The sequence below is a fragment of the Trachemys scripta genome, chromosome 1, assembly GCF_013100865.1.
Source record: "Trachemys scripta elegans isolate TJP31775 chromosome 1, CAS_Tse_1.0, whole genome shotgun sequence".
In the NCBI taxonomy this organism is placed as follows: domain Eukaryota; kingdom Metazoa; phylum Chordata; order Testudines; family Emydidae; genus Trachemys; species Trachemys scripta.
In genome coordinates, this window is record NC_048298.1 from 202,847,870 (window position 1) to 202,864,348 (window position 16,479).

The following is a 16,479-nucleotide window of genomic DNA, read 5'->3' on the forward strand; positions in this document are numbered from 1 at the left end:
TACTGTAGCCCAGTGCTGCCGGCAGTCAGAGGAGAGCGGGAAAAAATAAAAAAGCCGAGAACAGCCGAGTGCTGCTGGCAGTCAGAGGAGATTATGCACCCTCCCTTAGGGTACGTCTATACTTACCTCCGGGTTCGGCGGTAAGCAATCGATCTTCTGGGATCGATCCCGGAAGTGCTCGCTGTCGACGCCACTACTCCTGCTCATCGAGAGGAGTATGCGGAGTCGACGGGGGAGCCTGCCTGCCACGTGTGGACCCGCGTAAGTTCAAACTAAGATACTTTGACTTCAGCTATGTTATTCACGTAGTTGAAGTTGCGTATCTTAGTTCGAAGTGGGGGGTTAGTGTGGACCAGCCCTTAGCTATGCATACCTCCAGCGTCTAGGTATTTACACCATGCTCATCACCATAATGGCAGAGCAGAGAAGTAACAACCACTGTAACTTTTCCTTTCACTCTGCATTCTGACATGCAAGTCTAGCTGGGTCCAGACTGGTAGCAATGTGTGGATCAGTTTACAGTGGGGGAGCCTCTGGTTTTCAGGAGAGGGGAAAAAAACAACAACCGAGAACAGCCGAGTGCTGTCGGCAGTCAGAGTTGAGGGGGAAAAAAAAAAGCCAAGAACAGCTGAATGCTGCCGGCAATTGGGGGGGGGGGGGGGGGGGGGGGGGGGCCGGGGAGCGGCGGGGGGCGGGGGGGGGGGGGGGGGGAAAAAAAAAAAGGCGGAGTGCAGCGTCCCGACCGAAGATTAATCGGGATGCGGGACAAACGCCTAAATATCGGGACGGTCCCGATTTTTATCGGGACGTCTGGTCACCCTAGTGTGTCTTAATTTTCTAATGTAGACCAGGCCTAAGTCAGGCTGCAGGGAAGTGCCTCCCTCTGCTTGGGAGTATCTATGGGTTAGGTGCCTGCACCATTTATTTATTCACAGTGGAACACCTTCAACTGGAGAGACTGAAGGAGCTCCAGATCAGAATATCCTATAGCCAAGTAGTTAGAGCATGCACCCGAGAGGCAGCAGCTCCTACTTCAAATCCCTTCTCCTCCTCAGGCAGAGGGGGACTTACAGTGGGAGGAGGTATTCCATATCCCAGGTGAGCACCCTAACTACCCTAAAAGTTATTAGGGAGCTGCTCTTTCCCCTGCTGCCCGTTATGTGCAAGCTTGCTTACAGGAATCAGATCTGGTAGGCGAGGCCTGAGCACACTTACCATATCAGGCCCTGCCAGCAATTTAGGCAGAGGCATATCTGTCTTCTCTTGGTTTGTGCATTGTTCTGGGCTTAGGTGTCTGGATGGCTGCTGTGGGAATGCAGTGTGCATGCCCAGAGGCAGAAACATAAGTGCCTCAGGAATTTTTACTCCAGAAATTTAGGTGCCCAGTGAATTTAGGTGCCTACAGAGTTCAGAGCAGCTGAGCGAGAGCTTTGTAAATCACAATTGGGCCTGATTTTGGGATTTAGGTGCCTAAAATGGCAGTTAGGTGCCTATATCCTTTTGTGAATCTAGCCCATATTTGCTGCTCCCCTCACCTGCTCTCCAAAACTCAACACGCGTAGTTGTGCATGCAGAAGGTTAAATTGCACATGAAAATTGGGCAGTAGCATATTCAACTACCTGTTTGTGTGCACAGATTTGAATTCTGTGGACATGTTTTGCTTCTAGATCCATTGTGCCCAAACCGGGCCCTGTAAATGTTGAATGACAAACAGGCTACATCCAGGAAATACACTCCATTACTAGGTATGTTCAGAACTCTCATTTCCTTGGAGTCTGATCCAAAAACCCATCAATTTCAACGGGAATCTTTCCATTCAGTTCAGTGGGCTTTCAATGAGGCCCTGGAATCAGGGCCAGCTCCAGGCACCAGCCCACCAAGCTTGTGCGTGGGGCGGCACCTGGAGGGGGGCGGCATGGTGCGGCGCTCCAGCTCCGGCCACCGGGGAGAGCGGAGCCCCGGCTGGGCTCTCCGCCCTCCCCCCGGCGCTCTGGCTGCCGGGGAGAGCGGAGCCCCGGCTGGGCTCTCCGCACTCCCCCCGGTGGGGAGAGGGGAACCGCAGTGGGCTCGCCACCCTCCCCTTCCGTGCTCGGGGAGGGGGTGTGGGGGTGGGAGGCTTTTTTGTCTTGGGCAGCAAAAAAGCCAGAGCCGGACCTGCCTGGAATGGAACATATCACTGAAAAATGCTACTGAGATGCATACCGCACATGGTACCGGCACATGCATAGCAGCAGTGAAGGGGTATTTGCTTCTGATGCAGTCTTTTGCATGGGAGTAGAGGAATCCGCTGTAAATAGATGTTTAACTGAATGGCACTATATTTTATTTAGGACACTCTATTAATTTGCTTTCCATTAACTACAAAGAAGGGTGAGAAAGAGGAACTGTACAGAACTATGATATTTCTTCCTCACTGAAAGATTATTGTTGTTTTATTTAAGTAATTGATAGTATGTATGTGATTATCAATGTGTGAAAGTAGTGCTGGACTGTAATTAAGAAAGTGGTGTATTACGCAACTTGAAATATTGATTTTGGTAACACATGGCCATGCTTCTTGAATTATTCATGATATCTCCCACATAATAAATTAAGGTATTGAAATATTTGCCTGTCTTTTTTTCTAAGAGGGAAAAGATTCATAGCAGCCCTTTGTGATACTGCATAAAATCATAAGTAGAGTAGGCCATCAAGTTAGGCTATGTAATTATAACCTTTGCAGTTCCAGAGTCCCCAGTTAATGATATATGATCATGAAGTAGTTTCAGAATTAAAACTGGTTTGGTCTGCAGATATTTCAGTGTGCCCCTTTGTTTTTTACAGCTTGAATATATGCACCAAAAAAAAAAAATATGGACATCGAGCATGCAGGCTGAATTTATTTCCTACCAAAAGCACCGACTTTATCCTTTCCCCAAGGGTGTGTGTGTGCTCGACCCCTGCTCCGCCCTAGGCCCCACCCCCACTCCACCAGGCCCCACCCTCACTCCACCTCTTCCCCCAAAGCCCCACCCCACCTACCTCTTCCCACCCCGCACACTCCTCCTGTTCCCACCCCTGCCCTGCCTCTTCCCACCTTGTTCTGCCCCTCCCCGGAGCATGCCCCACCCTCACTCTTTCCCCTACCCCCAGCACCTCCTGCACGCTGCTAAACAGCTGATCTGTAGTGGGTGCTGGGAGGGAGAGGGAAGCGCTGATTGGTGGAGCTGACAGTGGGTGGGAGGCACTGGGGAGAAGGGGGAGGAGCTGATGGGGGGCTGCTGGTGGGTGCTGAGCACCCACAATTTTTTTCCACAGAGTCATTGCCTATGTTTCCTACTCTTAATAATATTCATAACAGAAATGTATGAAGTGTCTTTCATCTCACTGGTTCCTGAAACACTGCACAAACTTTACAAAGACAAATAGCCTTTCACACACTGCTGAAATGCAGCCATCTTTGCAGTATTTAACAACGCAGGCCCATATTCAGCCTGTATTGATATGGGATCTCAAACGTAAAGTCCACCGTGGTGGAGTTTGGATGAAGTATGTGAAACAGCTCCAGCCTTCTCACCATGTTTATAATAGTGCAACATTACCACCCACAAAAGATGGGCAACATTGGCTGGGGAGTAGGGAGGTCTAGGGGAGCCAGGGCTGAGCTATATTGGCACATTCCCACTGATTATGGGGTCACCCATAGGAATTAAAGTTGTCATTCCAAGGGGAATCCTCTCTCTCATGCAGAGAGATGCCATTGAAATGGGCTTTTTGCCAGCGTCAGTGAATCTGGCTCACAGTCTTCCTGAGACAGGTACACATTAGATGGCAAAGGCTATTGAGCATAGTAAGCAAATGTGGCCACAAACATTCTGAGCAAAATTCAGATAATAATCTGAAGGAGTTTCAAAGCTGCTGCAATTTGCACCATCTTCCGAGCCCTCTCGTCGTGGAAGTAATGTCAGCTCACGCCAACTCAGACACCGGATAAGGGGGGCAGAAGGTGATGTGTTACAGTAGTGTAAAGTCCCCTGCAGGTCACTCACCTTTCAGTTTGACCTTCAGAGTGCTACATTAAAGAACAGATTATAAATCAGAGCGTAACAATTCATGTGATAATTCTGCCTGCCTGAGGATAGCCCTTCAGATGAAGATGAAAAAGGGCACTAGGAAACATATGGCTATCCACCAAAAAGGTTGATCCTTGCTCTTGCAAAATATCAGGGTGTTAATACTCAACCAGTTTTATGAGAAACTACAGTATTAAAACTCTTCCTCTGGAATTTATAGCTACAGTAGGATCAATGAGAACAGACTATTGTGGTTTTTGTGTCCTGTAAAGCAGTGAGCACTGGCTAATTTTTTCAAGCTGGGTGCCTAAAGTTAGGTCTTTAAATCCCTTGAGGCACCAGAATAAAAGTAGATAGATTTTCAATATTTCTGGAAAGTTGCAGCTCCCACTGACTTGGAAGTGCTCATCTCTTTTGGAAATCAGGCCACTTGTATCTAGATGCTGATATATGTATTTAGAAGCCCCACTTTAGACACCCAATTTTAAAATTCTGACTACTCTTCTTAAGTTATTCCTGGAGGTGTTTTGCATTAGCAAAAACTCATTTTTTGACGTTTTTACTCTCAGCGGAACTGTTGACCTACCAGCTATATGGAGCTTTGTAGAATACAAAAAAAAGCTAGTGATTCCCAGCAGTTCAATGGGTTAGGGAGGTTTGGGAGAAGAATCTAAAAGTGGCAGCACATTAAGGGAATCAATTAATGGAGGGGAGGAGGAGGATGCATTATCTGTGGAGGAAAATTCATATTTTATCTTTTCTGAAGATGGTAGTTATCTTTTTTGGGTAACTTGTAGCATATATTCATCATTTTATAATTACCTGAAAAATCAATGTAACACTTCACAATATCACTCACTATTTGAACCTTTGGTATGCCCTATTCCAGCTACAGAGCCAAATTTATCCCAGGCAGATGGGCAAAACTAGGCCTGAATTTGCCCCAAGGAATGAAGCTGGAAAAGACTACATGACTGTTAAATGTACACATTTGATAACAGGTGTCTCTTGCCAGATTTTCAAGAATAAGGTTAAGAGGACATTGTATATTATTGCTACTGACTTAAAGTTGGACTAAATGAAAAAATGAGACACTGGCATCTGAAGCAGCATCAGGTGAGGTCTAATGAATTTGAGTTTCAAGGGATGTGTATGTATTATCACAATGAAGACTATTATCTACATCTCAGATTTTTCTTTAGAATCTATCCCTGCTCTAGTAAAATGCAGGACCTTATTGGGCTCTGTGGAAAAGCCATCATCACCTAATGAAAATAGTTCCATGGTACAGTACAATTTCTCCTGAACAGATGAAGGGATAAGGAAGGCTGTCCTCCCGCACAGTGCCCCAGGATAGCGTGGATCTCAGTCTTTTTGATTGATTCCAATTTTTCCAAGTGACTTACATAGCTTAATCATGCTACATGATATACCTGCATATATACCTCAGCTGGTTAGCAGCTAGAGTTCTGTGCTTCTAATAAAACCTTAGACTTCTTAAAGAAAAATATAGGGTTTAGTTTAAAAAAAAAAAAAAAAAAGACAGGAAGAAAATAGTTTGCAATCATTTTCCCAGTGTAGCTGAAAAGGGGTTATCAGATTGCTAACACTTATTCAGCCTTTTGGGCAATTCAGATGTGCCAGTAGCATCTTGTACTGGCTCATTTGGCAGTAGGCTAGATGTAATAGGGTCTTTATGAGACCGTGTGCCTACTAAGGAATGGATTCCTGTTTGGTCCTATGGTGACTTACCATCTCTGTAAAGATGGAAAATTACATAAATGGAGTGAAATTGGGGTAAGACAACTGAATTCTTGATTATCCAACTCTCTCAGATTGCTATATTTTTTCATTTCATTAACATCTCTTTACGGAACTGGCAGCATAGGCTGATGGGTACCCCACGTGTTATGTTGCACTATACTATTTTAACAACATTTAGTTTCACAACACAGTTTCATTTTGGCATAAAAAGAGGAAGAAAGAGTCTAATATGGTGTGGTTCTAATAAGTCAGTTATAAAATGTCCAAATCTCCCAGGGACTTCCCTTTAATTCTTCTGAGTAATGGAGAGTGAGAAACAAAATACATGTCATCTTTGCAATGTAAAAAAAGCTACATACAAGTGAGCTTTTAAACTGTCTGGAAGAACTACAATTTTTTTCTGCATGGTCATTTGCTGTTTATCTTCTGTCTCAGGAAAGCAGCTAAGACTTGAAGGTAAGAACTAAAACATATTATACAGTGTACAATTCTCTGTAAATATTTTTCTTGCCTCTACATTTGGCTTGTTAGTGTCTGATTGGCAATCACATTGGTAAAATCCAGATAATCTTTGTCTGAGTGGCATGTGGGCAGTGTAGGTTTGCAAGGATTTTACATAGCCTCTGTGAATTTCCACATGTAATTTCTGGTTCCTTCAGAAATGGTAAGTATATTACAAACTCCAGTCTAGTGTATCTGCCTCCAGAACCATGAGTCACAATAGTTAGTCTTTGATGTGCCTTAAGGATATGAAAACAGTCACTCAGATCCTGTGTGGGCTCTTGGAACATTACTACAGCTCTAGGCACTATCATAATGCAAGTAATAAAATAATAATCTACATCATGTAATACTTTTAAAGCAAGTGTAATTGAATGTGCTGCTTTTATGCTGGTTATACCATTTTTCATTGATGTGTGTGTATGAGTTAGGAAGTTATCCAAGTGACAGCTTAGAGGTAGAGTACTGCATATGCAGATTGTTTCCCCCAAGTAAAAAATGGATATTGTATATCTGTGTCAAAAGGTTTAGAATTTTTCTGAGCAACCCAATTATGGTTAAAATAAATATTACCTTTAGGACCTTTAATCCTTGCATTTTCTAGACTCACAGCAAATTCAGGAGTGTATACACACACACACACACACACACACTCACTTTCTTGCTTACATTTAGTCCCCAGCAGACGTAACCCTTTTATTCCATGGTCAGATTCATGCACTCTCCTCCTGTTCACTCTTCATAAAATGGCAATAGTTTCAATAGCAATGTACTGTAGCTCTCTCTGTCCCCCACGCCTAATAAGTGTAACACTTTCAGTGACAAGAGCACATGAATCCATTTCCCCCTGCTCCAATTACTTCAGATGCAAAATATTAATGAATTGTCACAACATGGATATAACTTTAAAAGGCACATACAAAATCCACAAAGTTAAGACTGACTAAACAAAGATTTAAATTTACTTATAAGAGAGACCTGTAGATGTGTAGAAACAAAATTTGTATCACTCTAAATTGTCTAGTACAGGGGTTCTCAAACTGTGGGTTGCCAGTGGGTTTTAATGGGGTCGCCAGTGCTGGTGCCAGACTTGCTGGGGTCCTGGGCTGGAGCTGATGCCTGAGCCCCACTGCCCAAAGCTAAAGCCAGGCACTATCGCCTGGAGTCGAAGTTGAAGCGGTGCTCAGGTTCGGTTTCAGCCCTGGGCAGCAGGGTTGAAACCCTTGGGCTTTGGTTTCACACTAGCAGAGTTAGTTATGGGTAGGTTGTGCCATGATTGCTCATTATGGAGGGTTTTTTCCCCCAACCTTCCTCTGAAGCATCTGGTATTGACCACTGTCAGACAGGTTATTGGATTAGAGACAGCAACTGTCCAATCCAGAAGAGCAATTCCTATGTTCCTTTGTACCCCTTTTGTGCAGGCAAATGCATGTTTTGTATAATTTAGGCAGCTAGTTTGGAAGATTTGGCCCATGTAATTGTAATCTAGACAAGGAGAAGATTCAGAGGAATCATGATCACAGTTGGCAAACACCCTCAAGAAAGTTATACACAAGGGAAGGAAATAACTCCTAGCTTTAGGTGGCAGTAGGCAAAGGAGATCTTGTCAGAGGCTAATGAAGAAAAATGTTTATTTGCTATTTGGAAAGGTTCTTAGCCATAATGGCAACAGAGCAGTATAATGAACTCCAAATAGAAGCACTTGAGGCACAGTCACTGTAAATATTTAACAGCTTGTGACGGGTTGGATCACAGGACCCCCCTTGGGAGCTGCCACCTGATGTGCCAAGACTACTTTTGCCCCTGCTTTCCTGCCCTATCAGCTTAGAACTTCAGTGCCCTGCCTGGTTTGAGCCAGACTCGCTAGCTTGCTGCAAACCCAGACCCAGGTCTGAATCATGTCCCCTAACAGCTGTAGGCTTAACTGAAAGCAGCTTAAGAAGTGTTCCTGTCTTTAACACTCAGATGCCCAACTCCCAATGGAGAGTAACCCCAAATAAATCCATTTTACCCTGTATAAAGCTTATACAGAGTAAACTCAAATTGTTCACCCTCCATAACACTGATAGAGATATGCACAGCTATTTTCCCACCCAGGTATTAATACATACTCTGAGTTTAATAAAATCACTTTTTACTTATTAATTAATACAGACAGTAGGATTTAAGTGGTTCCAAGTAGTAACAGACAGAACAAAGTAAGTCACCAAGCAAAATAAAATAAAACACGCAAATCTATGTCTAATCAAACTGAATACAGATAATCTCACACTTTGAGGAAAAAATTTACTGAAGCATCTCTGACTGGACACCTTCCAGGCCCGGCCACAATTCTTTTCCCCGGTACAGCTCTTGTTCCTGCTCAGGTGGTAGCTAGGGTATTCTTCATGATGGCTCTCCCCTTTGTTCTGTTCCACTCATTTATATATCTTTTGCATAAGGCGGGAATCCTTTGTCCCTGTCTGGGTTCCCACCCCCTCCTTCTCAATGGAAAGAGAACAGGTTAAAGATGGATTCCAGTTCAGGTGACATGATCACATGTCACTGTAAGATCCTAAGGCCTTGGCTACACTTGCGGATTCACAGCGCTGCCTCGGCAGCCCTGTGAAGCGCGAGTGTATGCTGCAAGTACTCCATCTCTCCGAGGTGGATAGCTTGCAGCGCTGCAAGCGAGCGTGCAGCACTGCAGGTGCTGATTACACTGGCACTTTACAGTGCTGCACTCGGGGGGAGGGGGTGTGTGTTTTTTCACACCCCTGAGCGCAGCAAGTGCAGCGCTGTGAATTGCCAGTGTAGCCAAAGCCTCAGCCTTCATTCCTCCCAGACTGACTCACAGGAAGACTTGCTTGCAAATAGAGCCATCCACAGTCAATTGTCCTGGTTGATGGGAGCCATCAAGATTCCAAACCACCATTAATGGCCCATACTTTGCATAATTACAATAGGCCCTCAGAGTTATATTTCTAGTTTCAGATACAAGAGTGATATATTTATAGAAATAGGATGACCACATTCAGTAGATTATAAGCTTTGTAATGATACCTTACAAAGAGACCTTTTGCATGACGCATATTCCAGTTACGTTATATTCACTCGTTAACATACGTCTATAAAATCATATAGAGTGCAACGTCACACAGCTTTGCTATAAGGCTTTTCAGATGCAGAGTCTTGCAAAATGCAATTTAGAGTATATGGCCCAGGGAACCTTTTCTGACCTGAAATAAAGACCAAATTGGACAAAAAGGTGTAGGGGACTGGAAACTTATTGGGGACCATGGAGAATTTGTACAAGACTGTTCCATTGTGTACATGTTGGGTGGTGGAAGGGGGCAAGTTACTCCTCATCAAATGAGCAGGAGCATGGCTTAAATTCTCAGAGTATTTCCCGGAGCTCCGGTCTTCTGTCCTGTGGGTTTGAAAATATTGATCAGAGCTTTGCTCTGGACAGGTCCAGCTGAATTTAAGCCATGAGCAGGAGGTTCAATTTCTTAAATCTGGGGATGTCAGGTAACCCACCACAGGCATGGCCATCTTCATGGAAATCTTATGTTCTGCCCTCTTTCCTGGCTCTTCCTAGCCCCCTATGGATCCTGCCAGTGAGGCTCCACAGACACTGCACTGTCAGGGCTCCACTTCCAGCTATTACTTCCTACTCTCATCTTGAGGAGCAAGTGCCATAAGGCATAAAGTTAACACTGATGGTCACTATAACTTTTGTATAAACTCCCGATAGGGTGGGCCTTGGCTCTACATCCTCCCATCCCCCCACCAGGATCCAGACCTCATGGAAGGGCTTCTCTGAGTCCTAGGGGGTGGGAGAAGATTTCCTGAAAGGGATGCACAGGATTTTCATTCCCCCCCATGAAGGGATAAGGGATTATTTGCACCTGTGATTCTAGGAAGCCTTGTGTATGTATAGGGATCACACACAAAGCTGAACTCCAGATGCCAAACAGCACACCTGTAAGGTTATTTAGGACCTTACTTTGGGACCTTGCATGCCCAAATGTATTTGTGTCCATCCCTTTCTAAAAGCCCTATCCCATACATCCTTGTGCCCACTACTACTTTCCTTTCACTTTCTCTAGAAATCTTCCACCTCACTCAGGCTTTTTAAGGGACAAGCAGATTTTATTTCTCTATATTTATAGCTCCAGGCTCTTGCTTAGCCTAGGCCAGGCAGTCAGTTCAATTCTATGTAGCTTCTCTATCAACTATGCACTGGGCTCTTAGTACACACATTGCCATCATCCCCAAGCAATGGATCTGCCAGTCTGAGAAAGCCTATGATATTGCTGGGTTCTGGGCATTTGCACAGAGGCTCACTATAGTCACACTAACCTTAGCGGCATAGATCAAGGGTCAACTCTTCTCTCCACTGAAATGCAAAAAATACCCAGTGTGACAAAGTTTTTCCTCTATCTTGGTGGGTCCTGTGCTTATTGGCAGATTTTCTTGCCTCAGAGATTCACCATGTGGGTTGGGGAACAGCCCAGAGACCTTCCCCTCTGGAAGAACCCACAGTCCAGGTCAATTGGGAGGTTTGAGGGGAACCCAGGCCCACCCTCTACTCCAGGTTCCAGCCCAGGGACCTGTGGACTGCAGCTGTCTATAGTGCCTCCTGTAACAGCTGCATGACAGCTACAACTCCCTAGGCTACTTCCCCATGGCCTCTTCCAAACACCTTCCTCCTGGTGTCTGATAACACTTGTGCTCCTCAGTCCTCCAGCAGCACCCTCTCAGCTCCTTGCACCTCTTACTCCCAGCTCCTCACACTACCACCACAAACTGAAGTGAGCCCCTTTTAAAACCCAGGTGCCCTGATTAGCCTGCCTTAATTGATTCTAGCAGCAGCTTCTTAATTGGCTCCAGGTGTCCTAATTAGCCTGCCTGCCTTAACTGGTTCTAGCAGGTTCCTGATTACTCTAGTGCAGCCCCTTCTCTGGTCACTCAGTGAACAGAAAACTACTCATCCAGTGACCAGTATATTTGCCCTCTACCAGACTCCTGTACCCCACTGGTCTGGATCTGTCACACTAGGTTAAGGCATATGCCAGGGATTTGGTTTTAAAAACCGAAAAGATAAAGGTAATAAAGAATTTATAACAGGCAGTGCTTCTTTTATTCCTCCCCAGTGCAAGCTATGCTAGTATTCCTTTAGAATTTAATCAATCACCATATTAAAAAATAACAACCAAGCAAGGGAAAAGTCCAGCAGCCCTGTCTCAGGGCAAAACATGTGAAGAGTAAAGACTGTGAGCTAGGCCATCTGCTCTCTCTGTCCCCCATGGAATGAAACATCCATGTGAATTTTTCAAGGTAGGACAGGAGAAAAATGGACTGATCTAAAGGAGCATGAAATCCTCATTGCTCCAACTCTGTGGAATCCCTTATACACAATCTCTGTGCATTTGGGACTCTGTGGTGTGCATGTGTATTGGAGGCAGGAGAAAGTGGAACTGGGAATAACTGTTCTTCTCTTACCAAAGAAAAAGCACCTGCAGGAAATAATGCTGACCCTTTCCACATGCAAATCCCCTCTGTGTGGCCAGTTGCCAGTAGTGAGACCATGGCAACCTACCTCTAGCTGAACTGATGGGCAGAGGATGGAGGGGATAACATGAATGTATTGAGCTCCTGTGTAAATGTCCAGGCCCTCAGAATTGCCTTTCACCTCAGCACGATTTCCTTGAAGATCTGGGAACATCTGCAGGCTGAAAGGGAAACAATCCTCTACAGAGCAAGAGGGTAAAGCCCACTCAGCCAACTAGATTTTTCCAAGTACTCTGTGGGTCTGAACTTGCTCAGTTTCATGACTTTTCTGAGTGTGATCTAATAAGAACTACAGAATTTGGCCAAAGAAATGAAACCAGCAGTTTCAATTCCCTGCTACATCACTTTGTGATAGAAGAATGGTACATCTGGCAGCTGGGAAAACAACGATGACACATGCTACATAAACTGGGCACAGACTGTGTACAATTATTAGAAATAGGATAGATCATGTAATATAGTTTTACTTGTTTCTCAATATTTACACCAAAAATAAGTATATGGGTCAGTATCACAATAATTCCACCTTTGCTCTGACCAAAGTTAAAGCCAACACACTACTCTTTCTTGTGAAAGACTATAGGAGAGAACTATTTTGGCATCTCCTCCTGCTATGAGGGAAGCAGAATTTAACTGGCATTCTGCAGTAGATTTGCATGGCTCTCTTAGTGTGACTAATAAATAAAGTAAACCAGCAGCAACTAATCCTAAGGACAATTAAACCCCCGATAGGGTTTCTGTAGCTGTTTAAAAGAAAGGGATGCTAGAAACCAGTCATCTGAGGGGGCAAGGTATCCTCAGGGGAAAGAGATCTCCCCCTCTCTGGAACCCTCCATGGACACCAGTCCATGTCTCTTCCTGTGTTCTGCTAACCACAGTTTATAGGCTGTGGTAAACATGGAATTGCCACAGGAAGAGAGGACAGCCAGAACTCAGAGTCCCTAACATATGTATGTAGATATTAGCTCCACACAGATTACCCTTCTGAGAGGCCCTGGGTGAATTGCTTTCTCCTCCCTCCTAACTCAGAATAGGTTCTTGCTCTAATGGGCCTGTTCTCTCCTGCTGACAGCTCCTTTCTGCCCCAGTTTCAGAGGACAGTTCCATAGCTAGGACCAGGACTTTGTCCAATATGTATTGCAACATTTTGCAATGGCTGCTGTAATGCAAGGAATGGCTCTTGGAGGAGGTGAAAGCCCTATCACACCCACCAATAATGAGCGACAACCACAAAGTTAGCATGTAGTATCCTATGTGCCACATAATGATACCACCTTTCCTTTCACAGTTTGTATAAGCATTTTCCAGTTACTTGTGTGCACTCAGTTCTGGTGTTCTGAAACAGTCAGATAAACTGAAAAATATCTATAACATGTGTTCCTGCCTGCAGAGACAATAGCTGTGCCTATTACATTTTATAATTGGATTAAGTGTTAAATGAAGAGTCCTACACACTACTAAAATGAAGGCTTTAATTTCTCACCGATCACTTGGTAGTTTTGTACTATAAAAGTGATTTGAACATGTGAAATCTGCTTGGTAAAACTCAACTTCCTCTTTGCTATACCATGTGGGACTGGTTTAGGACCCCTTTCATACAGGATATTTTCCTGCCATTGGTTTAGAAAAACTGATGTATAATTATGAATAATTACACTGAAATTAAATGATCAGAGTGCAGGGATGCTGAACATTTGCTGATGCATAGCGATGCATGTGTCTCCCAGTTACACAGTACTATGCACTCTGACTGGTTTCTAAGTGTCTGATTTCAAAGATCATTGTATGGCTATTTTTCTGTAACTATACTGTATGGCCTAAATTCTCAAAACTATCTAATGATTTTGGGAGCCTTGATTTCTGGGTGTCTGACTTCAGATAGTGTGGCCCTGTTTCCAGAACTGCTGAACATCCAAAACTCCAACTGAAGTGAACAGGAGCTGTGGGTACTGAGAATGTCTGAAAACCAGACCCTAGCTCTCTCAATTTGGGAACTCAAAGTGACCATTCAGACTGGCTGATAATGGTTATCAGCCAGTCCAGTTACAGAAATTTGTATAATCACTATATGGTGGTGTTTTTTAAATTAAAAAAGAAACCACGAAAATAACAATTATTCAGCCTGAGAAGAAGGAAGAAGTTACACTCAGAACATGAAGCTGAGATCCACCTTTTCCAATGGTGGCATGTGAAGGCCTTCAAGTTTTGGAATAAATCCCATAGCTTGAATGTAAATGGAGAATGGAAAATAATCACCTTTTATGGCCACCCGCTGAAATCAATACACTTTCTGCAGAAACCACATAGATATAAACCACAAGCCATTGCACAAAATACCCTTATAAAACAAAAACACATTATATTGCATGTGGTAGTGTGCATAAAATTATTTTATGTGATTAGTCTAACATAGAGGTTCTCAGAGTGGGGGTTGGGACCTCTTGGGGGTTGTGAGATTATCTCATGGGGGTCGTGAGCTACCAGCCTCCACCCCAAACCCTGCTTTGCATCAAGCATTGATAATGGTGTTAAATATATTTAAAAAGTGTTTTTAATTTATAAGGGGGGGGTCACACTCAGAGGCTTGCTATTTGAAAGGGGTCACCAGTACAAAAGTTTGAGAACTAGACGCTCACTGCATTCACTCAAGCCATTTAAAAAGTGAGAAACTCTCATGGTAATATCCTCATCTGAAGCTAATCTATATGCAAACAATAACAGATTTTCCAGGGGAACGTAATCAATACAAAAGTCTTTTTACAAACAAATGAACTATTTGCCTTTTCTTGTTGTTTTTCTGTTCCATCTTCCTGATGGTTTATTCCTAATAACGATGATCTAATTTAATCTTTGATGTCTCATTTCCTCTTTTTTCAAGAATGTTGTCAGAAGGATATCTTTGTGGAATCCCCTATTTTTGTGACGACTTCTTGAGTTCCAAGCTCTACAGAAAACGAGCAGCAGAGGAGAAGGTGCATGAGATGAACTCCATGTGTGGCTTTACCTATTCCTCCATGGATGAAACACAGGGCAGAAGTCTCTTTCAGAGGTGCAGGTCTGTGAGCAAGTTCTTTTCTTCAGTCCATTCAAAAGGAAGCAAACACAACGGAAGACAGAAAGAGACTTTACTGCAGGTTATTCAGAGCACACAGTTTGAAAGGCAAACATCTCCAGTTGGGGATATGTCTGGAGGATCCACAAGTAGAGATACCTACCTGGTTCCTTCTTCCTGTAAAAGCATTTGCAAGAATTACAATGATTTACACATTGCTGGAGGCCATGTGATGCCTATCAGCTCAGTAACAACAGATTTTACCTGTGACAGTGGGATAGGCCCATTTTTGGAGTCATCAGAGATTCCTCCGCCTATGGAATCCATGAGGATGCCAACCAATGACCTCATTCGCAAGCCCGTGCAAGGGTACTCATCATGCTGGCGAGTGACCAGCATAATGCAACACCAGCAGCCACTCTCCAATTCAATACTGAATGACTACCTAGAGCAGAAAGTGGTGGAGTTGTACAAGCAGTATATCATGGACAGCATGGTCAACAGTGCATTCCCCACTCAGATCCTGGCCTCTGAGCTCATCATGACCAACGTAGACCAAATCAGCATGCAGATATCACGAGAGAGGAATATGGAGACCACCAAGGCCAAAGACATGGTCATTAACTGCCTGTTACGACTGGCCAGTGGAAAAGTATCTAGTGAAATAAGCACCCCTAGTCTGCATATTTCGCAATAAAGCAGCATCAGTATATAAACTGGTGGCATTAAGGTGGTCTGTGGCTAGAAAGCTTATAGGTTTTGTAAATACAAATATTAAGTTCTCAGTTTAGTACTTTTCTGGTATTATTAAATTAAATACTGTTATAACTAATAGTATTGTTATTTGACCAATTTTTGTTGGCCAAAGAGAAAAGCTTTCGAGCTACACAGATCTGGTCCTGAAAAAGAGCTCTGTGTGGCTTGAAAGCTTGGCGCTTTCACCCACCCAAGTTGGTCCCATAAAAGATATTATCTCACCCGCCTTGTCTCACTAATATCCTGGGACCCACAAGGCTACAACAACACTGCAAACATTATTGTTATTTATAATTTGTACTGTCGTTGCACCCAGGAGCCCCAGTCTTGCTAAGCTCTCCCTCCTGCTTAGAATCTGCCGTTCTATCATTTGTAGGGCCCTACCAAATTCATGGTCCATTTTGGTCAATTTCATGGTTGTAGGATTTTAAAAATAGTAAAATTTCATTATTTCAGCTATTTCATGCTGAATTTGGGGGGTGGGATAGCTCAGTGGTTTGAGCATTGAGCTACTAAACCCAGGCTTGTGAGTTCAATCCTTGAGGGGAACACCTAGGGATCTGGGGCAAAATTAGTACTTGGTCCTCCTAGTGAAGGCAGGGGGCTGGACTTGATGACCTTTTAAGGTCCCTTCCAGTTCTAGGAGATAGGATATCTCCATTAATTTATTTATTTAAATTTTATTTATAAAATTTCACGGTGTTTTAATTGTAGGGGTCCTGACCCAAAAAGGAGTTGTGGGGAGGTCGCAACGTTATTGTTGGGGGGGTTGTGGTACTGCCACCCTTACTTCTGCA

The 16,479-nt window shown here is 43.8% G+C and overlaps 1 protein-coding gene across 1 annotated transcript; it reads left to right on the top strand.

Annotated features, from left to right (window-relative positions):
- Positions 1–6,038: 6,038 nt before the first annotated feature.
- On the top strand, positions 6,039–16,101 carry C1HXorf21 (chromosome 1 CXorf21 homolog). Its single transcript, XM_034758981.1, has 2 exons — positions 6,039–6,273; positions 14,753–16,101. The coding sequence occupies exon 2, from the start codon at positions 14,754–14,756 to the stop codon at positions 15,621–15,623; it is 870 nt and encodes a 289-aa protein (XP_034614872.1). The 5' UTR covers positions 6,039–6,273; position 14,753; the 3' UTR covers positions 15,624–16,101.
- The last annotated feature ends 378 nt before the right edge of the window (positions 16,102–16,479 follow it).

Bases quoted from the DNA above. Each gene is read 5' to 3' on its own strand.
- C1HXorf21 (XM_034758981.1), top strand. From the start codon at position 14,754: ATGTTGTCAGAAGGATATCTTTGTGGAATCCCCTATTTTTGTGACGAC.